General features: G+C 37.4%; 1 protein-coding gene across 2 annotated transcripts in view; it reads left to right on the top strand.

Annotated features, from left to right (window-relative positions):
* LOC105200849 (protein rhomboid) overlaps positions 1 to 27895 on the top strand; it is a 388086-nt gene that overhangs the window by 259378 nt on the left and 100813 nt on the right. For both annotated transcript variants that reach the window (XM_039451174.1, XM_039451175.1), the window contains one exon: positions 20179 to 20296. In XM_039451174.1, coding sequence (XP_039307108.1) covers positions 20179 to 20296 — 118 coding nt within the window. The remainder of the gene's footprint in view (positions 1 to 20178; positions 20297 to 27895) is intronic.

Consider the following 27895-nt stretch of genomic DNA (forward strand, 5'->3'; position numbering starts at 1 on the left):
AACGAACAAACGTCGCCGCGAGTGGCGCCCACTTTTCTCGGCCGCGCAATTTTTCGCGCGGCTGTTGCAGCAACAAGCGAGGGTTGCGTACGTGTGGGACGGAGAAAGAAGATGGTAGCAGGTTGTAACTACGACAGTGGTACGGGTAAATAGAAGAAGTCGTCGGTCTCGAATCGTTCTCGAGCTTTCCACGGTGAAGTGCTTTCGAAAAAGCTCTCGCTCGTGCTTTTCGAGAATCGCTGGGTCCGAAGGAGGGAAAAGAGAGGGATGAAAGAGCCAGGAGCGAAAGAGAAAGAGAGAGAGAGAGATGTAGAGAGGAAGGACGTGGCACCTAACAAGTGACAATTACCGGCGCTAACGAGCAACGGGACGCCCGTAGTGTATAACCAGCCTCATAGCGGGCTCTGTAGGTCCGCTTCCGAAGTCCCGAATCCCCTTTTCCTCTCCCCGCTTGCTCTTTCCCCTTTCTCATCCTCATCCAGCGGCCTTTCTCGAACGTCTGTCCATTGAGAAGCATCCACTGCTGCATGCTGTCAGGTCATCGTCGAAGGTCCGGGCGAACATCGAGTGCTCGGACGTACTCTCGATCGGCTCTCTGTTCCTCCCGCTGTCTATCTTTCTCTATTTGATCCTTTCTCTGTGATTCTCTCCTTTGTCCCGTTTTCGGCGCAGGCTGACGTTCCGGTTTCGCTGATGCTCGACGAAATTTGACACGCTCGCCGCTCATGCTTCGTATGTCGCTCTGCTCAAACTTGTCAGTGTGCTGTTCCTCTTGTCTTATCCGGCGCAATTTGCGGAGTGATAAAGGTCTCAATAAAACAAGCATTTTGATTGTAACTGAATAAAAAAAAAATTTTGTTCACGTGATGAAATGCGCGATACGAGCTATCTAGCTTTTACGGCTAATATCTGTTACACTCTTTTAAATTTTATTTGCAGTGTTATATTTTTATCCAATCTCTTTACTTTTTTAAATTTCTCATTACTTCTCCGTTACATAGAAATCTTTGTTTATAAAATTCGATCAAAGCATATAATTTTCATTCAAGTTGAAAAAGGGAATACGAGTAGCGCGTAATTTGTTTAAATTAAAACATTCCTTGAATAAAAGATTTTCTTGCGTCAATGCCAATATTAATCGATTTTTTTTATTGTATTAATACTGGTATGACTTGTCAGAGAACACCGATCGGCTGACTATGTTCAGGTCTCTACTACTGACTGTTGGCTGTGAGTCACGACTGTCGGCTAAGTTATTCGCGTGCATTCATCGTCTCTACAGTGTGTGTAGGCGAAATAATACAATACCATAGGCAAGGACAGTACTCTCTTCCATTAATCTTGCAAATGAATTCAGTCTTTAGTCTTTACTAAGAAAGCTGTTCTACAATTTACGCTAATAACTATTGACTAATCCAACATTGTATATGAGATTGTCCCACTGTTGCTATTCGTTTTACGTCACTTCATTTTATACTACTATTATTTATAGTTAATATACTCTTAATCTGCACATCTGTTAAGAATAAAAGGTATGAGAAAAACGTATAGAGAATTGGTAAATTAAATAGTAGTCACCGACAACTCAATAACTGCAAAGAAAAATATGAATAATTATTTTCGAAAAAATATAAATGTATAAATATTTTTTATTTAAAATTCTTGATAGAGATTTGTTTCTGTGGAGTTCATATACATCTGCCGTTTATTGAGATTCATAATATTTTAACATCGAATTTGTAAATAGTAAAATAAACGAAATGAACTTTTTTAAAAATAACAATGGGAAATTGGTGTATATTCACATTTGTAATTATTCTCTAGTTTATCACGATTATTTTAAAATTAATATATTATAATATTAAAATAATTTATAAATGATCTTGATGCGTAATGACTAATCGTATTACATTTGTCTACATAGCGAACATATATCCGTACGAGTGAATTATTTGATCGAATAGAATATTTGGTAAGGCAATAATGAAACTGGATTATAACTTAGCGCGAGTGAATAATCCACGATTCGATTCTGGACTATACCGGCAAAGCCAGTGGTGATTACGGCTCTCTAAAATTTCCTCCTAACGTTCTCTCAAACAAGCTCTCCCCAGCACCTCGTTATCGCGAATCATGCAAATTTCTACGTGCCACGAGTAAGCCCTGGTGGAATATGAGTGAATACCACAAAGTTTCCTCTTACTGGACAGTTCTTACGAAGAAATGTCTAATTGTCATCATCTTATTTGACATTTGATTACACGTTTTTCAACATACTATCAAAAGTATTACGTTTCCTTCTTTATTTTGAAATTGTCGCTTATCTTCAAGATAGAGAAAAATTGGCGTAGAAAGAAGAGTTTTTTTGGAAGCAATATATTTTTTTTTCTATTTAATTCCGTTTTTTTTTCTTCAAATTTTTAAAAATTTATTGATATATTTATTTCTACACATAATGTTTTAGACAGCTACGTAAAATTCTTATAATTTAACGCCAGATATTAAAATTTGAAAACGGACGTTTGTCTAGTCACATTTATCTTTCATTGTTAGCGGCATTCGGTCCATATATTCTCACTGTTAAATCAGTGATGCCGTTTACCACAAAGTGAGGGTTACACCGCGCGATCAAATCTGACTGACGCAACACTAGCAGTCACTACTGACACGACTGGCAATGCTTGTTTGTAATTGTCGCGTATATGAATGTGCAATTAATTACGTATGCGGCAGCTACGATTATACTTTAGTCTTTTGAGTGTCGAGGATTTGATGCTTGTTTATCCGCTAAATGGAAATAAACGTGATTTTCGTGCCATATGGTTTTTTAGCATAATTATAATCATTTAAGTTATATTAATAATTATTATTAAAGGCGTTATTAAAGGCGTTAGTAATAATTATTACTAAATTATTATTAAATGACTTTGAGATATTTACATGCATCGTGAATGAAGAACATGTGATCGAGAACATTGCATATAAAATGATTGAAAACGTGCACGTTAGGGCGTGTTATAACTTATAACGTCAGCAGAGTCGACACGCATCTAGATTTGTCGGATTAATTAAGCATCTTGCGCGTAATTTCGCGCTCGCAGCCACTTACACGCACGTCCCTCAGGATTCCGCGGGAGAGGGATGACGGTTGCCGACCGAGAGTTGCGGGACTCGAAGGTAAGCAGGAATCATATGGCAGCTCTCCGCTGCCGTGTACTAAGGATATTGGGCGATACGTCATGCGTTGCATAACTACGCGACCCCAAACAAGCTATTGTTCCTCAACGACGAAGTACTCTCCCGGCGGCTTGCGTCGCACCTACCTGCTCCATGTATCTCGCTACGTGTTATGTCGGTAATTTTAGAAATTTCAACGCGTTGGATTAATTGTGCCGCGTGTCACATGCTCACAGTTAGATATAGTAACGCTTGGAATTATTATGATTTTCTTATATAAAAGGGAGAATTTATGAGAGAGCAATTTTTACTTGAATTTATTATTATTAAAATTTATATATTCTTAAATAAAATTAAATAATATTTTAACCTGCTGACGAAAATGACAGAATATAAATGTAACATCGGGAAAAATAGTTGTAGAATTGCAGATTTCAATTTTTTCCTTAAAGCTATTTTTATTGCATTTATTAAGTTTTTATTAATTTTATTGATTAAACTTATTTATTTTTAAGATTTTTATTTCATTAAATATTATCAAGTTTGAAATTATTTATAGATTTATTGAGTAAAATTGTGAATTAAAATTACTACTACACTTTAGAAAAGGAAATTATAACGTATACGCATAAGAGAGAGATTTCCAATAAAAGCTTATTGAGAGATTTAGCCGGCATAGTTACATGCAATCTGAAACGAACTATTGTCCTCTTGATGCAGTTCGATATCTCTTTCCCGATATCTCTGCTCCATATTCGACAAATCTAATGATTTTAATATTTCTCTGCATATACATACATAAACATTTTTCTTACACATTAAACATCTTTTGCACGACACGTTCACATAATTGGCAAAACGTTTTTGAAAATTTATTTAATTTTTTTAACACTGAAATACGTTTAATTTTAACAATTTTAGATCTCAGTACATTATGGAAAAATGTGTTAATAATGAATAACGAATTCAATTTTTTAAAAGATGATCACAGCGGGTGGTCTTGATACTTTTCTTGTAAAATATTTTGTTAATTAAAATCCGAGTTACAATACTATCGAAGTAAAGTTCGAGTTCAATAATGTTAAAAGTGCAGATATTCTTTTTTTTTGAGCGGGTAATTGCGAATAACCAATTGCGAATAATATTTAAATTTGTCTTTAGATAGACATATTTAAATATTACAAATGCGCTTCTTGCGTAATGAGACACCAGTTTTCGATTCAATGACATATTTTTCCTGGGCTTAGTGAAGTGTACTTTATACGACGTTGTAAAATTTACGAGCGCAGCGCATCTAATGTTATTAAATTTTACGGGGTTAAACCTCTCGCCGCGGATTATTAAGATTCTCATCCCGATGAGCGACGAGAGAAGAGAGAGAGAGAGAGAGAGAGAGAGGGAGGATGCGAGAGGAAGCGATTCTTAGATAGGAAATTGTCGGTTATTAACCTCGTGTATATATTTTCTATGCTTTCATAAACTGATCTCTTCAACGACCCGATGTTAAAACGCGTTATTGCATTTTATTAGCATTTTTTTTATCTAAAAATATTAAAAAATCTAATTTTAAAAAAATAATAAAATATTTAATGCACGTTTTATTTACATTGCTAGTTTAAAAAAGAACAGAACAGTTGTCTTTAGATTTAATTTATCTAACATTATTTAACTTTTAAATAGCAATAGATAAATTATTTTAAGTGACATGAAAGGAGGTAATAAGATAATAAGATATGTAATAAAATTAATCTTCACTTTTGCGCAGCACTTCTAGAACTTTTTATCGGTCGATCTAAGTTATAAAAAATCTGTTTGAGATTGTAGTAGTTTCTCGTGAATATTCTGTGGATTCTTTTGATTTTTTTTTTGTACAGCGGTAAATTCTATAATTTTTTAATTAAAAACTTCCGAAAGAACAGCTTCCGAATTTGAAATTGCAAAGTGATAGGAGAAGAAGAAACTCGACAAGAACGGAAATTACGGAGTAATACCCGTGGCGTGCATATAAACATGCGCGAATAATTAGGTCGTGCGCACCGACGTCACGGTGGTTGGAGGTGCGAGGTTTTGGAAGGTGGGCAAGGGATGGAACGCAGGTACACTTAATGCATGGTGGTGGTTTACCATAGAACCGTACATCATCGGTTGGGTTTATGTCCGTCTAACCGCTCCGGTCATGCCGGTTTTCCCAAATCTGGATGATCCGAATACCACGACGACCGCAGAATTGGATTTTCTTCTTGGCAGCTGATACGCCACGTTGCTCTCCGCAGTCTCTTGACGTAGCGAAATGTAATATCGACATCTTTCTTAAGAAGTAATCTCGCTTGAAAGAGAATGACGGCAATAGGATGCGTGTAACAGCAAAATGATGCGATGATTCCCTTAGGCGTTTCGGATATCTGACAAACAGTATCGTATTCACTTATCCGATACTCTTGGAAGACGAACGTTATCCTCACTTAAGTAACGCACAAAATGTAGATAGTTTATTCTTTGAAAATGATTTTAGTTTGTTACCAACGTCGAGTAATGCTAGCAGCTAAAATAGTAAAAGATAAAAAAGAAATTATCTCTACATCTTTAACATCAATGCTTCTTAGCTTACCTTATTTTATTTTCACAAAAAAAACTAAAACTCGGAATTATAGTCTTCTAAGATTGAAATATCCTCATGGGAAATCCATTCGCGTCTATGGACGAGAGCGCATAATCGAGCTCGGATTACGGAATTTTTCCAGCACAATTCGTTCATCTGCGATCTTCAGTTGACGATCTTCGTCTTATTCCCCCTCTTTCTCTCTCTTTCTCTCTCTCTTTCTTTGGCGCACGGTAAATTTTTATACGTAATAGCGAAAGGTGATTGGATGAATAAAACTATTGCTCAAAGGCATCCTTTGGGATTCATTCTCCTTACAGGCGATCTCCCACACTCGACTGCGTTCCATGTCCAGACAGTATTTGAATATCGCGATATTTGGACGGTATAGCGAGGGAAGAGCGGAGAGAGGAGGGAGCGGACAGGACGGAGATGAGGATGATAGGAGGATGCCGAAGATCGAATAAGATGGACGAAAGATTGACAAAGAAGCAGGGAGATAGAGGAGATCGACAGTGGGCGTTCTTTGATCCGCTCTTCCTTTCGCTATTTACCGGGAAAAGCCGAACCACTAGAAAGTAGCGAAAAACACGGGGAATTTCAACGATCTCTCTATGCGCACCCTCTGTTTTGGCTTATTTTCTACAAGAGCGGATAAGCTTTTCGCAATGTATCGCTAGTCGGATCGTACTTGCGTCTTTCGTAGTCATTCGCTCCGAAGTACGCAACGGTCCTTCGATTTCACGTGCCAAAGAATGATAAGAACACTAGAGATTGGCCGATCAAATAAAGTAAAGAAATATAGGATAACGAACTTACTGATTTAATAGTAATTACTTATTAACGATTAATTTATTGTAATAATGAATTCAATTTATTAATAAAATTACTAATTAAATTAATGCAACTTGCAGTGTACAATATTTCGAATTCATGAACGAGTTGAAGCACTGTACGTTCCGTTCGATAATATAATTGTCGATATTTTGATTTACCCGTGCTCAACTATACATGAGATGCATTTTAATCTCCTTCGCTTTTTATTACTCTTTTATTGCATCCATTAACGAAAATTTCCCAGTTCACCAATAATTAATGTCGACGACGCTGCCGTCAAATTTTTATCCTTCATTGCGTGTGCACCGTTAACAAAAATACCGTACCGAGTAATCGATGATAAAATTTCACTCTTTCCGCGATTTTGATATAAGTTAACGAGATTGCGAGGCACTTCGTTATTATGAGCACAATACATCGTGCTGGTCTCCACTGACGCACGGCGCGCGTACTACTGATCCTCGAATTCCTCGAACGCGCGCTTGGTCCTTTGATCTTCGTAGCGGCAAGATAGTTTCGAAAAGTTGCCAGGCAGTTGTTTGGCTCGCCGGGCTCTACGAGTTTAGCGTTACGAGTGAAGTATCGGGCCGAGCGAGCGCGCTAATTAATTCTCGTTTAACGCCCGCTTTCGGTGTACGATGCGAAATACTTGCTCACCTGACTAGCCAACAAATGTTGGATATTTATTTATTTACCTTCAATTTACTCCCCCCCCCCTCCCTCCTTTCTCGTTCGAATCCGCAGTAAATAGCCCGATGGAAAAAGCAGTGTCTTAACCGCGCAAAAATTGGATGTCTGTTCTCTGTGTGTGAATGGTATCGAGATTACTTACTCCCGCTTTTATCATCAATATCTACCAGCGAATCTCTTTCGTCCGCTTCGTTTTATCTTCGAATCACGTATCGAAGATTCAATCGACTACGAAGGGATATTCTCCGGAATAAAGCAAGCCACGTTTACATAAGATACGAACACGACAACGTCAACGGAGAAGAAACGAGGTCGGAGCTCAAGTCTGATAACTTTTTTTTTCATTCGAATACTGCTGATCGATAAAATGTTATCTGCGTCTAACAATGCATCTTCGACGTGGACATCGCTTCATTATTTCTGTCGCGAAATTCAATCCGTCATTTTCAATTTGCGATATAATTGATGTTTATTTCCATTGAAATTTGCATAAAGCAAATAATAGATACACGTAACGTAGTCTATTTTTGTTTTATTATTTATTTTTTGCTACTGAGAACTTGCAAGCTTTCCGTTTGATCGGTTTTCTAATTCGCATTATTCTCACTCGTATAAATACGTCAACGGAAAACTCAATCGCACTCAAACTCGTAAAATACTAGTATTTTTCTCAATGTTTATTCTTTTTCTGTCTTATCAATTGGTATAAAGTCTAACAAGTTAAATCCGCTTGTTCTCTTTGCGGTTCTCTTCGTAGTTCTCTTTGTTCGTCATTGATTTTTCACACGAATGTTGGCCAATTATTTCCCGACATTGTGTTAGCGCTATATTTATTTCCAATTTTTCACTATTTTTGCATACTAAATCTCGTCAAATTTTAAAGATTATACCAATTATTTTCCGAAATAACTAATGATCAATTATTCTCCGAAATATCTACAATTTTCTAATTTAGATTTATTTATTAAATTTTTTAATAATCAATAAATCTTTTTTTTACTGATGTCTGTTGAATTTTTCTCGAGCGAATAAAATATGCTGGCAAAAAAGCCATGTCGTTTTGTATTTTATGTACTTGTAAATGAAAGATTTTGCTGTGTATGAAAAAATGCCTTTCATTTGCATAGAGGAAGAACGACATGACTTTTTTTGTCAATCGAAGATATACATTGTATTACAATGTAATGCCATTGAATCTATTGATTACCCTTGATTTTTAAAGAACGAGGTATATATGTCCTTTTGCTAAGATTACCTAGATAGTCTTATATCAATATACTACTAAACGACCTACACCACTGCTTTTTGAAGTTGCTGCCATACTGCTTTCTTATCATTTTACTTATCTATCCACGCAGACGTTCTCTCTCCCCGCTTAGCCCTACTCTTGTGCGAGGAAACGATTTCTGTTCGCGACGGGGTTAGAATGGATTCGGCGAGATTAGGCAGGCAGATACCAGCAGGATTTAGTTGGCGGTGCTCGCAGGTGTAAGAGGAGTGGAAACGTGACGGTAAGGAGAGAAGGATAGAGGGAAAGAACGGTGCCGTATGTAGTGAGCTTTTTTACGAGCAGCTCCGAAAAGCGAAGTACGTTTACGAGCTTATAGCTCGACGTGCGCCGAGCGCCGGCGGCTGTCGGCAGCGAGAGCACAGGCGACGACGACGTCTGTAGTCGGAGCACGCGTCTTTACCTGCCAGAAGTCAATTTCCTCCTCCGAGGAAAGCCCCTTCCCCGCCGAGTTCCTCGTCCCCCAGGGAGGAGCCTGTCTTCGTCCTCGTTGTCCTCTTGTCGAGAGAGGACCGCCACCGCCTAGTCCCTTCCTTCCGTCCCCTTCGCAATGTTTCCCGGTGACTTCGCAACTTTCTCTCGTTGAAAGCTTTCATCGTTTGTCGGTTTAATAAATTCGGCGACAGCGACGTGGTTCGTTTTTAGGTGAAAATTGGGGCTTTAGGCGGCTTTTCGCGGCAACAATTGGCGCGGATTTCCAGACTATTACGGTAACATAGAACGCGAAAATAACTCGATACAATATATTAAGCTTTTTATTGCGTTATTAGTTTCCAAATTTTTAATTTGAATTAATTTAAAAAATTGTTACCTTGATAAAAAATATAATATACAGATCTCTCTATTTGTATATATCATAAAGATATGTTTTGAATGCTTGTATTTAAAACAGAATATTTATAATGAAGCAACTTTCTTAAGAAGCGATATTTTTTAACCATCTGTAAAGCGACGATTTTTTTCTAAACACTTTGGTTTTAGACTCGAAACTTATCCTTCTTCATTCACTTTTTCTTGTTTCCTCTGGCAGAAAAAATGCAATTCCTGCTAGTATTCTATTACTAATATTTGAAACGAGACTTTATTTCCTCGAATTTATCTCCCAATTAGAACGCCATCGTGCTCCGCGACTTTACGGTTGCTCGGGCGAAAATTCCCCGTTGCCTCAGTGGCGGCCATGAAACCGTCATGGCTCCACCGTCGCCGTCGTTTGATTTATCGCAATATTTGTCCCGCACTCCCACGGGGAACACCGGCCCGGGACGACGTCGGCGGATGCTCTCACGTGGATTCCTAATAATCTAATATGCCGCGACCTGAGCACAATTTCATGCCTCCTCGGTCACATGTGGTGTAACACTCCCTCTCTATCCGTGTGTGATCCGAGAGTGTCGTATTCATCCCTCCGCTCTTCCTCCGCCCTATCTCTCGTACTTTCCGCATCGTCTTCCTTGTTTGCCATTGGCGAACCGGTTATCTGGATAATCATAGTGACCGCTGGTGACTGGAGACCTGGTAATCCGATAACGGATTAAATTCTCCTGGCGACGACGTATCTATTTGTATGGGAAACGCGCGTTACGATTTATTGAAAATCCAATCGGAATTTGGAGAATACAAATCTCTCTCTATTTATAATGATGATATATCATTTCATATGTCATATAATATCTAATATCTTACTTCACCATTTGATAGACGTTTTGTTATTAATTTTGAATTCACCTGTGTTTCTCTACGAATAGAATTCAAAGTTATTATAGATACATAGAAAAAAATTAGTGTCATATTAATTCATTGTCTCATATATAAGCAAACTTATCAAATTTTTTCAAGATTTTATATTTCTGCTTATATTATGAAAAACAATAAATGTTTTGATTTGGTATTAATTTTTTTCTGTGTGTCAATTGTATCAATGTCGCTAAAAAAAAAAAAAATAATACTAATAATAAATGCAGTGAAAAGACAATTGAAGATATTCATTTGGCGTTCCGGATCTATCAATTGAGTAAGTGAGTCAAGAATGAAGTCTATCGAACCACATTTTCGCTCGCAATCACGCGGACTCTTTCCGGATTCGACGCGCGTCGCGAGGCATTAAACGAACATGTATAACGCTGCGGATACGAGCCTCATACCGCTTCACTCTGATCGGCTTTTATGCGCTTTACATGCACGCCGCGATGGATATCCGCGTGCACGGCCCGCCGCGCGTTAGACGCCTTCCATATTCTATTCTATTCTGTCAGTACGAGATACCCAATCTGTAGTTGCACGCGAGCGTGCACGATCGACCGAGAGCTCGATTCCGTTTCTCACTTTTGATTGTCGATCGTTTACACCGGCGTCGACAAAATTTTTCTCGAAAGGCACATATAATCACCGTCAAGATTCTTGCTTATTAAAAAAAAGAAAAACTAGATAATTCTTTATATTATGACAGTGTTTAATAGTTTTTTTTATACATTTAGCCCTTATCTGTTTACGTGCAGAAAATTGTCCTAATTGCATTGTTTGTAAAATAAAATTTAAATCTTTGATATTGATTTTTCTACGCGACTGAAAGGATTTAATTTAATCTTCTTTTTTTTGTTCATCGAAAAATCGTGTGATTTCTCGCAAACTTTTCACAGCGCTCTTGGATTCGTATCACCGAGAATCTTTATCTCGCGTTAGGACAGCATGGAATAAGCGGAGAACGAGGCTCTTACACGCATCCCGAAAGAATATGCTTGAGCGAATTTTACAAAGGAACGAGCTTAACCGAACCCACTTGATCCAATCTTTCCGGATATCAAGTTGTCCGAAGGAATACTTCAAGGAATACTTCCTCGTTTTACATCGTATAATAACGGAATACATCCGCGCGATATATATTGCGCGACGTTGTGCCCCGTCGGAAAAGCGCGATATGCACCAAAAAGAGGAGGTCACATAGGAAATTATTTATTCGCGCTTTACTCGCATTCGTAATTTTGTTTGTATTGCTGCACACGTGCGATAAATAGCATTTTAATCTTGCCGCAGCAATATGCACAACGTAGCAGGTTGATATCACGCCGGAATTATTTACTCGCGCGTAAAACGCGCTTGCCAAAGAGTTTATTTGTTTTTGCAACATATAAGTGCTTTTATATGCGATACGTACGATTTTAATAATTTTTTTACAACGTTATCTCCAATAGATATAAAAATGTTGCAAAATCTTTTGCGAGAAACTTATTATTTTTTTTTATACTAGCACGAAAATTACGGTTTAATAGTTTTTTTTTTGCAATCATCATTACAGTGCTATCAAAATTGCGTCTATTAGGTACGTTTAAATCTGCAATAAATCTTTCTTTGCGGAGCTTTTAAACTAAACGATTGATTTTTACAATGAAATTTAGTACAAACGATTTTGCGTATAATAACGATTGTTTTTTTAAATTAAAAAATGCTAATATTACAAAGACATAAATTTTTTTTTATATACGATTACAGTATCGGCACCGTGATTTTGTTATCGCAACGATTTACATCCGGATTAACTGTGGCACCCACAAAGAAAGTCGGAAAAAAAATTCGGCGAGCGCACGCGAAGTTTTCAGAAGTTCGCGTCGACTCATCGCGCGCCCTTAACTTCCCGAGTTGTAATAACTTATGAAATAAACTTCTAAAGAATTCATTTGATTCGGCTTCGTGACTTCGCGTGATATTACTCCCGCAGTAAGATTAAAGCGATATTAACACGACAGCAACGCAGCGAGGAGCACGCGATGTCCAGCGGTGGGCGATAGATCGCCCTTTTGCCAGGCTGCGTCTCTAACTTCCCGTCGAGCTTTATACTGTTTTGACAAGACATATTCGCGGAACCCACACACCCTCGTTCGTGTAATGCTTTAAATTGGCCTTTCTCAAAGTGGAGCACGCGCGCGTACCTCGTGGGATATTCCCTGGTTTACACGAGACATCTGGGGTGTGTTAACTGTGAAAATTTTGTATTATACAAAATATAATTAGTCTTTTTAACCGCAACTTTTGGAGCCATTAGTAATTACAATTAATCCCATAATTGATATTTTCTTGGAGCCACGTTAAATTTATCCGATGGTGAAAATTCACGTATAAATTTCACGGAATGAATGATTTTGCCGAAGTATCTAAAAATAAAAATGTAACTGGATACAGATTTGAAAATAATTTTCTTGGACTATCAATATAATTATGAAGGACGTTCAAGCACGATGAGAGAAAGAGGGAGAGCAATACTACAAAAATTTTGTATATTCTACATTAAAAAGAGAGTTTGGTAACAGCTATGAAATATTGAATGAAATAATGCCAGTAATAAATGTTTTATTAATGTGATCAAAAATAATTTTACTTTTCTAAATATTTTTTTGTAAATTTGCTGATACTTGCTAAATATTCTGAAAAGTCAAATTATTTTGGTTATATAATTAACCACAAATTTAATTGGCACTATTCCACTCAATATTTGGCAGTTATTACCAAATTCTTTTTTCAGTGTAGCAATCTGCTTGTTGATAGCTCTGAATAATTATCTCGATAGTCCAACAGAATTATTTTCAGATCTGTATCTACCAATAGATAATTTTTAGATACTTCAGAGTAAAACCGTTCTTTCTGTGCACTCGCATGGCGTGAAGAAAGTTGAAGTTTCGCGATCGTTCAAAAGAGCAGCGGGACGCGCCGCACCTTGTCCGTTTAGTAATTAGAGGCGATAGTTCGGCAAGATAGTTAAGGTCGTTACCGGCTCTTACTTTAGCCGCCCCGATGTGGGTCAATTTCTTACCTCTTCGTCCCGGCCGGCGACTTTGCGGAGGCGCCTCACGGAAAACTCGCGGAACCAATTTGATAATATCGTTGCTCGCGCGCCGCCGCGCTGCTGCGCTTCCCCATGGCTATGGCTCTGTAGAAACAATAAAATTACATACACACATATACACGTACGTGTATGTGGACGTAAACGGCGAAGCTCTTGGGACAGTCTCGCCGTCGCCGTAACCGTTTTCCGTCTTCCGTCTTCGAGGCTGGCGACGCGGCGGACAGAGATGCCGCACTGACGCTGAGAAATGGGAAAAGTCACTTTTCTACGTTCCTCTAGGGCTGCTCAACCGCCACGACACGTGCGACCCGAAAAGAGATATTGTGTCCGATATAAATCTCTAATTTTTAACATAAATCTATTTAGTTATAGCTAAAAAGATACATGAATAATAATATAGACGATCCGTTTAAGTATTGTAATAATGTACATAGTTGAATGTTGTACTTATTCTTTTCCTTTTTTTCCTAAAGCTGGAGCGTATTTAAAAATCATTTTAGAACCATTTAGTGTTTACGGAAGTATTTTACAAGTATCGAGTTGACAGACTAAAAGGGTGCAATTGAATTTTCCGTGCCAAAGCATGTCTCCTCCCTCCTATCACAGTTTAAACGCATTCGAGAAACATTGCATTTACAAAAGTGGTGTGCTGGGAAAACCTCTTTAAAAGAAGTGACAAATGGATGCGCCCGCGATCTATGAATATTCATCATGTCAGTACGCGGATAACGCGATGGCGGAACAATGTTTCATTCTTCAAAAGTACATCGCGTCAACGATGAGATGTGGAGCACTATGTTAGAGATATTTTGCTGGATTCGATTTGTTAGAGTCGCGCGTGCACGTGTGCCGGTCAAACTGCAAAACGCTTATCTATTTTGTTCGTTGAAAGCAATCGAATAAAATACGATTTTGTTGTGTAATGGGTTATTGAACGTAAGAATGGGTTGTAAATTTAATATACGTGTAATCGATTTTGAAAAAAAAAATTTGGTTTTAATATTGTCGAAAATTATCAAGTGCACTCTACAAAAGAAATAAAGATTTATTGCGAATGGGAACGTATTTTTAACGGACATATTTTTGATTACATTGTAATTTGCTATTTTAATAAAACCAAAAATAATTTTTTTGCGATAAATACAAATAAAATAGAAGCAAAAAAGTTATCTCTTTTAATTCTAAAGATGCAGGTTACGAAGCTTATGAAGCGTTTGTAGGTTGCGTAATTTTGAGTTTGGAAAATTAAAGTACACCATGTCTCCTCTTTGCTTTATAACTCCATAATAATTTCATAATTAATTTTGTTTCTACTTGTTCTTACACAGTAATTATTGGATCGGGCGGGTAGTAGCTCGACGTAGATCTTTAGGACGCCTTAATCACATTTATTAGACCCTGAAAATTCAAGGAGCGTATAAAATTCATACTGGAACTTGGGCGGGAACAACTCGACGGAACTTCTTGATAAAGATAGCGCCGCTTGCTCGCTGCAATTTCCATAACTGGCCATTTTTAGCGGGCTCGAACTTATTCTTAACCGTGCGCTCTAATTACTGCGGATAAAGTGGATGGCTCTCTTTTTCTGAGTACGAGTAAATTATTCACTATGATTGTGAACTCTGGATTGTTTCTCCGTTTCTTTTTTTTTGTGTCGCGATCGTCCATAATTAAGGCAGCGAAATTGAATACTGGCCCGGTATAAACACGTAATGAGCCTTCGTTACACGCAGTCGCCAGGCTTTTTTCCAAAATGCTCGGCTCACCTCGGCACACTTCGGTACATTCAATCAATTCGGCGCAGCTCGTTTGCAATTCTGCAGGCCAACAGACGAGTCTCGATACACCCCGATAGTGCAATTAATCAGTATCCTTGAAACGGCTTTCTTGCTCGCTCTCTCTCTCTCTCTCTCTCTCTCTCTCTCTCTCTCTCTCTCTCTTCCCGCTCGGATGTATTTCGGTCTTCCGCTCTCTCTTCCTTTCATTTTTTCTACCTCTACGTTTCTCTCTCTTTTTTTTCTCTTTTGACCTACAAGCAGCAGGCATCGAGCGTGCGCTTAACCACCTATACTTCGAGTCGATGTTTCATACGCAGACGACCCCTTTCTCGACTCGTTTCCTTGAACCCTACTATATCAGTCATATCGCTAATTGGAAATCGCTCGTGCGATCTACAATGTCTCGCGCGGCATACCGGTAATTAAATGTGCGTTTACCGTCAGCCATGTCAAACTTTTACATTAGAAGGAAAGTTTCCGGTCTTTCTTTCTCTGTGTTTTTTTTTTATTTTTTATTTATTTATACGAGCGGAAGATGCCTCTCGTTGCTCGATTGCGGCACAGTAGGCCTCTTTCCGCTTAATTCTTCAAATATCTATAATTTAACGCATGCAGAATGCTCCGAAAATTTGCCAATTTAATTCTAATAACAGCTTCTTTTGAATATAGGAAAAAAAATGAATTTTTTCAGAAATTAAATACAATATCTCCGCGATATTATTTATTACAATACTTATTCTTTATTTAGCCTCGGTAAAAAAATCTCGTCTTTTTACATCTTCTTTCGTTGTACTTTAAAGTTAACTTTCATTTTAAAAAGATTTAATTTGCGTGAAGAGTAAAGGGAGTTAGCGCAAGTTTAACGCTTTATCATCACGAATGTCGTTGTCATTGGATTTGCATGGAGTTATTATAAAAGGAGATTTGTTCGAATGCGTTCTTCTCTACAATTTTCGACGATAAATATCTATGGTACGATAACAGATTTTCATTAACATGAGGTAGAGTAATTAAAGAGGCTAATGTGTGCGCATCGAGTTATTAAAGTAACTCACATTTTATTTTTATGTGCCTGTGTATTTTTATACATAAGCACATATACAATATTTTTCTTTACAAGAGGCAGGATGCGATACATAATCCCATGATGCGCGTGTCACGTAGAATAGATTTCCGCGCTGATGCCTTTTAATTGGCGCGGATGTCGTCGCGATTATATGAAAATAAAATGCTCATTACAAGCACAGATTTTCATTAGCTGAGACTGTTTGTCATGAATGTTTACTAGAGCTTGAATAATATGATGATGTAAACATGCGCGTCTGATGTTTTATGTATTTTATGCTTACTTTTTTCCAACATTGATAATTTATGTCCATGATATTTTACAACTGCCATGGGATCCATTAACATTCTATCAATATCGGAGTAAAATTAATAAGTGGAAATTTGCAAAAGGTATGATTTAAACAAGGCGAGGTTTTCCTTCATTTAAATTACATGTATTACATTACATATTTAATAGGTAAAACTTACTTTCTGAATAATTAACATTACTATTATCTTGTATAAAAAAGAAATTTTTATTTTTATATGTTATATCCATTGTAAAAGAACGGAAAAGTTATATCGTGATGGTATCTTTGTTATAATGTTTAAAAAAAATATCAAATGAAATAAAATGAAGAATTATCCATTAACTTTACAAGCGGACATTCAAGCGCAGACACATGTGCAATATGCTCTTGTACTTTTTAGATAAATTTAATCGTATTTGCTATGTAATTTTATTCACTGAAAATTTACTGTAATTTTACTTTTAATTGATATAAATTGAAACTCGTAAAGTGACTTTGATTTGCGGGTAATATTTTTACAATAACAAATTTACATTTGTATTTTTTCATCTCAATGCGTTCTCGAGCAAAATGACACGAACGCTCGTGCTTGGACTAATCGCTGATCAATCCGATTCCGCCCAGTACTTGTGCGCGCCGACCGTCACAGAAGTGCATGTACCATAAGTACTCAGCGTACAGGTACTCACCATCCGCACGTGCATCTCGAAACGACCGGGAAACGAACCGAAACGGTGGTGGTGCGGTCGCGGCGGTGGCGCACGCGCCACCAGATAGCGGGAGACGGGGGATGGTTTATCTCCCCGGCGCCATAAACGTTGCAGATATTATGGATAGTGGACTGAGTTACGGGCCAATATTTCTTCGTAATTATTCTACGCTTCTACGTAACGGGAGAGATAGCATCGCGGAGAGGAGCCAGGTATAAGGGCGCTTGCACCGCGCACCACCGCCTTCCTCCCCGACGGGCCGCCCTCCCTTCACGCCACGTCCGAATTCAGATCCCGTTTTTTATTACCATCCTCGTACGTGATATCGAATTTTTTCCACGACCCGCGATCAGCGTAGCCGATTTATCGATGTCGTTTGTACGCTTAACTGACGGCCTCGTCTCGTGCATTGTTTTATTCGTCCCATCGTCGTTGTCGTCCTCATCGTGATCGGAACGAAAAAAAGCAGAGAAAATGAATAGTGCGTAAATATAAAGAAGCTCGCTGATTTTTTTCAGTTTTTAAATGCGATTTGTGCAACATTGATATCTTGTAAGTTTCGCGATTACGGCAATCAGAAAATAATTTTCCATGACATATCTATTCGTTATAATAATTTATGTTATCCTTTATGAGAAGCTTATTCTGCGCAAAAATCAAGTCCAAAATAACTTGATGGCGCTATAAGAAACTATCGAGAATTGGAGCAACAAACCAGGGAACTAGCATTTGTATGCAAAGAGTCTTTCATCGCCACTTACTGTGCTATTTCTTAGGAAGAATTTTCCGGCGATGTTTCCGCTAGGCGTTCATTCGTAACGAAAGTCGTAAATGAGGAAAAAAGAATACTCCAGGATAATGAAGGCTATAGGTAGCAGAGAGTTCGCGCGTAATTGTTCGCGAGAATGTTTTTCTTTTCTTCGAGGATCGACCGGCGAAGGAGGTTCGCCGAAGTTAATTCCTCATTATTTCGCTACCCCTGGCGACGATTAACGAGGTGCCCTGTAGGACTGAAATTACTATAGGAGGCTGGCGATTAGTCTGAGAATATTCTCTGAAAGATGTACGGATTATTCTTCTAAGTTACAGGATCCCGCGCAAAAGTATTGCCTCATGTTCTGCGCGATTACGAGTATTTAAATAAAATTCTATTTTGAATTTTGGTTTTGGAATCGTACGAATCTGATGATCGAATTATTTTATCATCAATTTTTTATTAGCTCGGAATTAGCGATTATTAAGAATGAAAGTAAAGAAAATGTAATATAAGTACAGTAGTATAAATATATAAATGAACTAATTAATCTCAATATAATGTAATTATTAAATAATATTATATATATATATATATATATATATATCAATTTTTACAAAAGTTAATTTTCATAAAGTAAATTGTAAATAACATAAATTTTTGCCTTAACATTTGTTTCATCTGCATTATTTTGTAACACAATTACATGCGTTTCTTCATGATGTTTGTTTGTACGCGCAATTAAGTTTTCCGCGTTTATACTTTTCGCGTGTCCGTTCTAGAAATACCTTCGTAAATTCAAACCTTCGTCCAATTATATTCTCATTAATTAAACTCGATTACGTTACCAATTTTAGTTGTCTGCGAGCGCCGCATCCAACCGAGTGCTTTGAAGGTCGGGAAATTTTTTGTTTGTTTTTTAATTAGCCGAATATGGCTCGTTACTCTGCTCGGAACCGTTTACCGATTACGTGCGCGTCTAACTCCAAGTATGCAATGTGAACAATAGCGTTACGAGTCAGCCGGTATTGTTATCAGCGAAAAGACGCTTTCCAAAACGACAACTCTTGGCCGCATTGCGCTATTGTACCGTGTTACTACCAATCGGTGGAACAATAGAATAATCCGAATTAAAAAAAACATTCTGGATGTGGACAATTATTATTTTTTTACTGTAATCTTGAATTTATCTGCCGAGTATTCCTCTCAGTAAATCGTCTGGTTATTAATGACGGGCAATAGAGCGCTCGGATTTTTTCGGATTACTTGTATTGTATTTCGTGCGAATCAAATACGCAACGACTATGCTCGTTTAATGAAAAAAACTTTTTGGAAGAGTAAAAATTATTTGTGTGAATGCCAGTTATAGGTAAATATATAGATCACTTTGTGGGAAAAAAAATGACTGCGTTTACATTCAATTTATAAATTTGTCGTGTTTTTCATTTTTTTTATTTTTATTTATTTATTTATTTATTTTTTATGCCAAACGCACGCAAACGAAGTCGTTTTGCAAAGTTTGACTCAAAAGATTCGATTGCGTGCGTATGAGTTATTTTTTTCCGTGTTGAGCGCTCTTCAGAAATGAAATACTATGGCGGAGTTTAATTGGAAATATTCGATCGTGTTTATTACCGCGACGCAACGGGTAATAGCGTACATAAAATGCTATTATGAATTCCGTCTTGAAAAATACATTCACCTTCATCGATTTGCTTAAACATCATTTATTTGCTAATATATAATTATAATTTTTTTTTATAGCATATGATTCTTAAACTGAATCGATTAATGGAAAATACATATTACATATTACAGTTGGCGGCTGCTTCTCCCATAATATTGTGAATAAATTCGCTCTACATACATTTACACACAAATAGCTATCATTTTGTGATATGCGCTTTATTACATTTTTATTTTAATACATGTATATACTAAAATATTGAAACCGTTGCAGCAATTCGAATTAGAGAACCTCTCATTTATTCTATCAAAGAAAAAAAAAACTTTTTTACGTATCGAGTGAGGCGCGCAATACTACAAATAGAATATACACATATTTTTGTGTTCGCAGTTTCACAGTTTATTTAACGCGCGCAAATATCATTACACTTTGTGTTTGAACTATTGCGATATGTTTCTACTTTCAGGATGGTCCGCATGATCGGCGATGAATTCCTCACGGAGGAGCGGGACCGAAAGTACTACGCCGATCACTACACATGCTGCCCACCACCTCTCTTCATCATCCTCATCACCCTCGTGGAGGTGAGTAGATTGAGTTATCCTACTTCGTAACGAGCACGGCATGCGCCGGATAATGCGCGTGCATACTACCTGCCTTCTACTCTTTGATCCTCGCTCTCAGTCGTGATTAATAAATTTTTAACGAGATTATTTATGCGCCCGGATCCATACGGCGACTCCGTTGCGCTATTAACTAGTGTTGTTGTCTTCTTTAATCTTTTACCTTCGATCTTTCATTAGTTTTTGAGGTAATTTGTCGCTGTCACGTTGCCTATAGTTGCTGAGGCTACGGATATTGAAGTTCATTATTCATTATCGAGCTTAAAAATTCCTTCCGTTTAGCTTGTAAATTTTTCTATATACTTGTATCTGCTTAAAGGGGAAGTTTTTTTTTTAATTTAAGATACGTGAAAAAATTTATAGTATTTACGTGGATCCTCTTGTGTCACTTTTGCAATTCTGCGAATGTTTTTTCCCCTTGCATATTATCTACGCTTTTAATTGCTTGGTATACATTAATTGCAAGGATATTCATTTCTGCAATATTCCAATGCAGATTCTCATATCTTATGTACATACGTTTACGATATCATATTACGTGATCAAAGATTACGTAATACGCCCGGAGGAAGCAGTCTAATATTCTTTGTGGTCAAAGAGTTAACCGCGCCCGTAAAAGAGTCACGCACGCTCGCCGCTTCGTCGTTCCTCATTACTTTCTACAATTTCGCCAAGATGAATAAGTGAAATAATTGTCTCTCGAGCGCGTTTGTAACGAGCGCGCCAGATATTACACGTACGCACATTACCACTTCTCTTTAATCCCCTTTCTAATATCCGTTTTGAGATCGTCTTATCTGTTTCCTTGCTTTTTTGTCGCCGCGCGTACTAATGATCATTCTTTTACCCCTTTTTTTTCTCCCTTCTTTTTTTCCCTCTTGTGACACGCGCGGCGTGAAGATCTTCGAGATAGATTTATTCCGCCGGCCGACCTCGTTAGGCAGAGATTTTAATCTTCCGTAAAGTAATTCGATACTCGTAAGCCACCCTCGTTAAAAGCACGCTCCGATACGGACGAACATCTTACGCAATAATGCTAATTAAAATCGCTTCGGGTTATGTCACGGCTTGGGCGTCCGATGGTGCCGTTATAAATATTGATTTAATAGAGATACGCGGCGGCATCAAAGGACGGCCGGTCGTGCACGCGCACGTACACAAACACACACACACACACACACACACCGGCTCATTATAATAAAAGCGCGCGCACTCACGTGCGAATCTCCCCTCTAAATTATTTTTGTTAGATTCTGCAGGTTATCAGGAATATAATGAATACACATAATTACTGCGCTCTCATATTATGACCTGCGCACGGTAAAATTTTAATGAAAACTGTATTATAGAAACGTTTATATTGAGCGTTTTGGTCGCATAGGAAATGAAGCGATTATATTTTTAAATGAGCTCGGTACACTTCGCAACTCATTGCGCCATTTTGTTACGACATATTGAGCTTTGAACGTTTAGGGTGAGCACTCGATTCTCGACTACCTTTTTATTATTGATACGTGTGATAGAGTATGTGAAATTACGCAAATTGCAAGTGTAACGTGATAGGTTGTTTTTTTTTTATAACGTGCGACATCACTATTATCAACATTTTTCCGTCGGTTTTTTTTTTATCTTGTCATCCGTCTCAGCGAAACAGACGGGGAGACAACGTAATTGTCTTCAGTAATGAGCGACTAGCGCGCGACTTACAAAGTTACGCATGACAATGTTCCTTTGAGCATCGAGGGCGGTGCAACCGTGTTTAATAAATTTTTAATGATCACGGTTTGCGCATAATTTACGCGCGGGCGATAGCGCGCGATGTTGCACTGACAACGTTCTCGAAATTCAGATCTGGAACTCACAATACCATTATTAATACCTCGGGCCGGAATTACGCCCTCCTACTCGCGTGTGTTCGTCGTCAGCAATATATTCGTCGTTGTGATAATAAAATTTACTCGCACGTAACTAATGTCGAGTTGGACGAGTGAAACGTGAGAGAAAAAAAATACAATGGAAAAATTTTTTCGTATTGCCCTGTCCAATTTTTGCAGGGCGTGATTTAGAATAAAATTACGCGTTTACAAGCTGAATCGCGTATGTAATATTAACGGATTTTATGACAACTGTCGAGCTAATTTTTTTATTTTGTTATATTTTGTTATAAAAATTCAAAGCTATTTCTTTTAATCAAAATAAAAAGAAATTGAACGCCTTTGTAACTAACGAGACTGAGGTGATTAAATATATTTATAATTAATTTTCGAAAAATATGCTTATTACAAAATTTAATATGTGGGCTATGTATAATATAATTTTTTTTTTAATTGTAACGAATGACGAACACGAGCACGCGCACTCAGTCGTAAATTAAAGCTGCGATCCAATTAAATCGCGTTTCAACCGGCGCGTGGTCTATTTTTCTTAATCATTTCTCTCGTCGTTTTTTGATGCACATCAATCACGCGTGATCGGAGAGCAAACGATTCTGATTTAATGCCCAATGCGCGAACAGTCGCGATCAAAGTGCGCTCGTTAATTAAATTTTGAAGCGCCTCCACGTTGTAAACTGTAATCCCGGAAGCGACATGTGCCACCACCGGGATAAGATGCGTCCCGGGATACGGGATAAGTGCCCGCGACGTACATGAAAGAGTAAATTGGTATCAGTAAGTCCTCTAAAAGGATACTTAATTGCCACCGCTCAGTCGTCATATTTCATGATTTAATTAAATCGCAAGTATCGCGCTTCTTTTTAGCTCTGTTAAAAGGTTGCGCATTTGTAATTTCATCCGGATGGAGGCTAAAATTGGATTTTAACTCGCAGTAAGCGAAATGCAAATGAACGAACAAAGAGAAAAAGAAGACGTCGCGACATTACCGATGAGTAAATTGAGTTTGTTTAGATATGGAGATATTCATATAATTTTTAAAATATTGTTATATATATCTCTTTTTTTTTAAGCGCGCGCACTTTTTTTATTAATTTCTTTGAAGTCTCGTTTTTGCAAGCTAGCCTGTCATATTGCATGAAGTCAGGGAGGAAAAATCATTCCTTTCGTTCGCTCAGTGCGCTATGAACTTTGTGATTTACCAGTCAAAGCATTTTTCGTTAATTAAATTCCCTGGTATTTTGTGTCGTAAGCATTGATGCTGGTGATACACTTGGATTTGCCGCGAACGAAACGCACGCTTTGTCTTTGGAAATTGCAATCAAGGAAAATTTGTAATTTTAGATAACTTAAGGTAATTTATTCCTTCCCGCAGCCACGAAATAATACTGAAGTTCAATAATAATAATACAGGAATTTGGAGCAAATAATGCTGAACATCTCGCCTTTGACGAATTAAAAACGTAATTAATATTAATTAGTTTAAATCTCGATGTAATAATGGAAAGTATGTAAAATTTATAATACGAGCAACTGCAGCATGTACCTATCAACTTTATTCGAAATTCCTTCATCATATTATTATTTCAAAACATGAATTTAAATAAAAAGTATAAAAATAAATAGCATAGAATGTACAATGACTATATGTAGATACGCATATGTTAGCTGCGATTGCGGTTTATTTGTCAAGGAATTCTGCGCTAATTAAATATGCGAGTATCGTAAGTGTAGCGTGGAAAGTGATCCCGGAAGCGTTGAACTGCGCGCAGCTACCGGACTGTTGCTGTTCATACCGGCATACGGGATAAAGCGTCCGCCTCTCGCTCTCTTTCGCGAGAGGCGGGCACGGGAGGGAGACGGGGAGTTGTAATTTTAAACGGCTCATGGTTAATACCCATTAGCGACTGAGTTAATACATGATTCACGCGCGCCAGAGATTGTCACATTCGGCTCGATTCTAATTATAATTTATCACCCGTACGCGATCTCCCCACCTGACTTCCTTGCGCGTCGTACCCGTAAAAGCTCTCGCGTAACCCGTGACGCGACGGTGCGCACGTGCGCGTATCGGCGACACGAGTGTGCGTTAACTTTTGTGAAACGTAATCCGGGATTATGTACTCCCATTTTATGCTATTTGACGTCGTATTATTGCGCATATTAATACCTTGTGCGCATCTCTTTCATTAGATGCTTCCTACGTTTTCTCGTTTTGTCATGTGAATGATGCATATGAAGATTTATTCTGACATTGGCTAATTTGTATAGTCTCTCTTTTAGTTCATTATGATTTGCGATGTGGTTCCATTGGGATCGATTTTGTGAAAGATCAAAATTTTGCGACGTCCTAATAAAATCTCTGCGCCAAGCTCACGTTTTAGCTCTTTCTTTTAAAAATTGCGATATTTTCTGATTTCCCAGCGGTTACTGGTAACGGAAGCTGATCGATGGTAATGTGCATACGTGTAATCTATCTAGGCGTACATGTGTGTGCGTGTCGTGCGTTCGTAATGCGTTCCGGCTTGTGTGGATTACAAGTAGCGATTTAAACACGTTTAGTCCACGTCACAAATGAGCCGAACGATTACTTATGCGCGATGTAATTCCCGTGACAAAACCGCTTTTCACGCCGCAACGTCAATAAGATTAACGAAATAAGATTGGTTATTAATTTGCTACTCGATCGGTCGTCCAATGACGACTTGCGAGAGATTACAAAGATGTAATAGAGTAGATAGTGTAAGAAAATAAACGATATTTGTAAATTAAAGATAATTTTGCAGAAAAATTTTATTCTTCTGCGACCTGCGAAGCTCATTAATTAGCGCGTTGTATGGTCAAATGTTAAAGCACTTTGGTAGATTGGATTTTGGGTAATGGAAATAATCAGCACCTAATTAAAAAAAATGTATTTTTTAATTCAATTAACGGACATAGTTTTGATTTCAAGTTAAATTATTAAATTTTTCAACACTGCATGCACACACATTTGCTGAATTCTTTTGTACATGTTATTATGATACTTTTGTATTAATTTTTGTTATTTTACAAACATAAAAAAATCATCAGTGACTTTCCCTTAAACATCTCTAAAAAGTATTTGTGTAGTTTATTTAAAAAAAATGTATATAAATATTACAACTAATCACAGGCTTTTAAGTTTTCAAAGATAAGAAATTCGCAGAAATAAAATTGTCGAATTTACAGAGCTTTAATCGAGAATTCCTATTAAAAAAGTGAAAATAAAGAATAGCAACAATATACATTTTTTTCTTAAATTTTTTATAGGTACAAATCTTTTTTCTTAAAATATATAGTGTTGTGTTTTTACAAAATCCTAGAAAAACGTAAATTTTTTTTATTAAATGCAGTAAGCAAATACTAATTGATTGATTTACGTAACATTTTTTTCCGGTGATTAAGAACTTTAATGAATCAAGAACGTTAGGGTTGCATAAGGGTGAGAATGCACATTTGGATAATTTTGATTACACAATGCTACTTGTTTCGAGAAAGCCATAGCAATCATAGCATTGTAGCTTCGAGTTAGTATACTTTTTTTTTTTACGTTGTTATATCATCCGCGCGAAACGCTGTTTCCCTTTGCTAATTGGAATCCTGCTTTCAAGAAAGCTTAAGCGCAAATCAATAATAGGCAGCTGTTTCACTAATTAATGCTGATCATATTCTCTCCATTATTAGATATCACTTTTGTATCCCGCGGGGAACTCCTTTCATCACCCGTTTCTCACCCTGTTGTTTGTTTTTGTAGCCCTTTGCAAAACCAATTAATGACTTGTTCACTTGTTTTCATTGCATCAACTATTGTATCCGACAGTGCTTTTATTATTTGTTCATATGCGTCTTTGAAAATTGAGAGGCGAGAATGTATATAAAGGAAAAAATACAGCTAACACAGTCTAACAAAATTGAGGTTTGTTCTGAATAATTTAATAGAAAAATTATGTATATTGTGTTTAAAGATATTTTTACTGATAAAAAGATGCTTTTGATTCGTCTTTAGTTTAGTAGTAGATGTAATAAAATGTATTTTTTCAAGAATAGGCAATAATTTATTCAGTTGTAATTTATCGTGACGCACATCAGAATCAGATCCTATTGCGCTCATAATTACGCGTAGAATATATTGTTGTAGAATATATTGTTTACGCGATAACTACCATTGTGTTCGTTTCTACTCTGTTCGCTTACCACCATATTTCGCGGCAATGAGCACAGCGCGAACTTTTATCTCAGCGTCAGTGATGTATGACTCTGGCGTCGCGACGCTCGCGTCGTCCCGGGCAGATCCAAGGTGGTCCGTAGCTTTGGTAGACGTCTCTTTCCTTATGTGGGTGAGTCTCTCCTTTCTGAAACTTCCTCAGTCGCTTTTCAGGGTCTTCATGGCGCTTCTCACAGATATAGCTTCAAGCAGGTTGGAATAAAATTTATGTATGACACTTCGTTTATATACCTCACTATTATACTTTAATGTTTTATCTCTCCGAGAATAGTCACCTAGTTTTTTTGCATAAACGATTATTTGTTCTATAATTTATTTGAAATCGTTATGCATGTAAATTTATACAACAGACTCTGTTGAAGTATTTAAACATTTAGCTAGATACAGGTCTGAAAATAATTTTGTTGAGCCATCAAAACAATTACAAAGAACGTTGAAACATGATGAGTAATAATACCGCAAAAAGTTTCGACTTTCCAGCAGCCAGTTTGAGCGTCCTGCATAATTATTTTGATGGCTTAACAAAATTATTTTCAGTTTTGTGTCCAATTAAATTGACATTTTCAAACTGTTTTTTTAATGCGCTAAATATATTTTTTTAATTTTAGAAAAAATAAAAAAAAAACAGATTCTTAATCGGTAACGAAAACTATTTATCAGCTTCATTTTCTCACTACTGGGGCGTAAAAAACATCTCAGGCGCCTACTTCCGAGTTAAATTATGTTAAATTTGTATTTGTTATAAGTTACTTAAAGTTCCTTTAATTCTCTCACATAACCTCCGTTTGGTATTTGCATGAGGAATTTGTGCTGGCAGACATTCTCCTTTCAACCCCTTGTTTTGCATATCCTTGCATATCCAGCGATGACCCTGCGCATCTTGGTGGTCCTGTCTTCTGAATGCGCATCCACGTCGGCAATGAGTGCCAGGGTGAAAGCGCATGTACAAGACGTTTATGTATTTAGGATGAACGTACATTGTAAAGGTCGATTGTAAGGGAGAAAAACTTCTGTTTCGTCTTCTTATCTTTTTCTGCTTTCTTCTGGCAAGGGGTGGACACCCATCGTCGTTCTGCCTCGCCCCTATCCAACATTCGAGAGTTTTCGCGAATAAATGTGTATTTGTTTTGTCACGCTGCGCCGTATAGCAAAGTAGAAAGTTGTTCCTTGGGTGAATTTCCGTCTGCTTTTCTTCTTCGCGCGACCCGCGCGTTTATTTTCTCGATTGCACGACTGTTATGTATATGTACGGGATGCCTCTTGCGCGAGATCTACCTCAGGGATGGATTCGGAACTTTGTAACTGCGAAGAGGGCTCATACAAAGATGCGCCCAACTTTTCATTTTGTCTGGATTAGTTTTTTTTTTATACTGAAAAATTTGATATAAACACAGTTGTTGATCCAATTATCCCCTCGCCTTT

This window comes from Solenopsis invicta, chromosome 6 (assembly GCF_016802725.1).
Source record: "Solenopsis invicta isolate M01_SB chromosome 6, UNIL_Sinv_3.0, whole genome shotgun sequence".
Classification (NCBI taxonomy): Eukaryota; Metazoa; Arthropoda; class Insecta; order Hymenoptera; family Formicidae; genus Solenopsis; species Solenopsis invicta.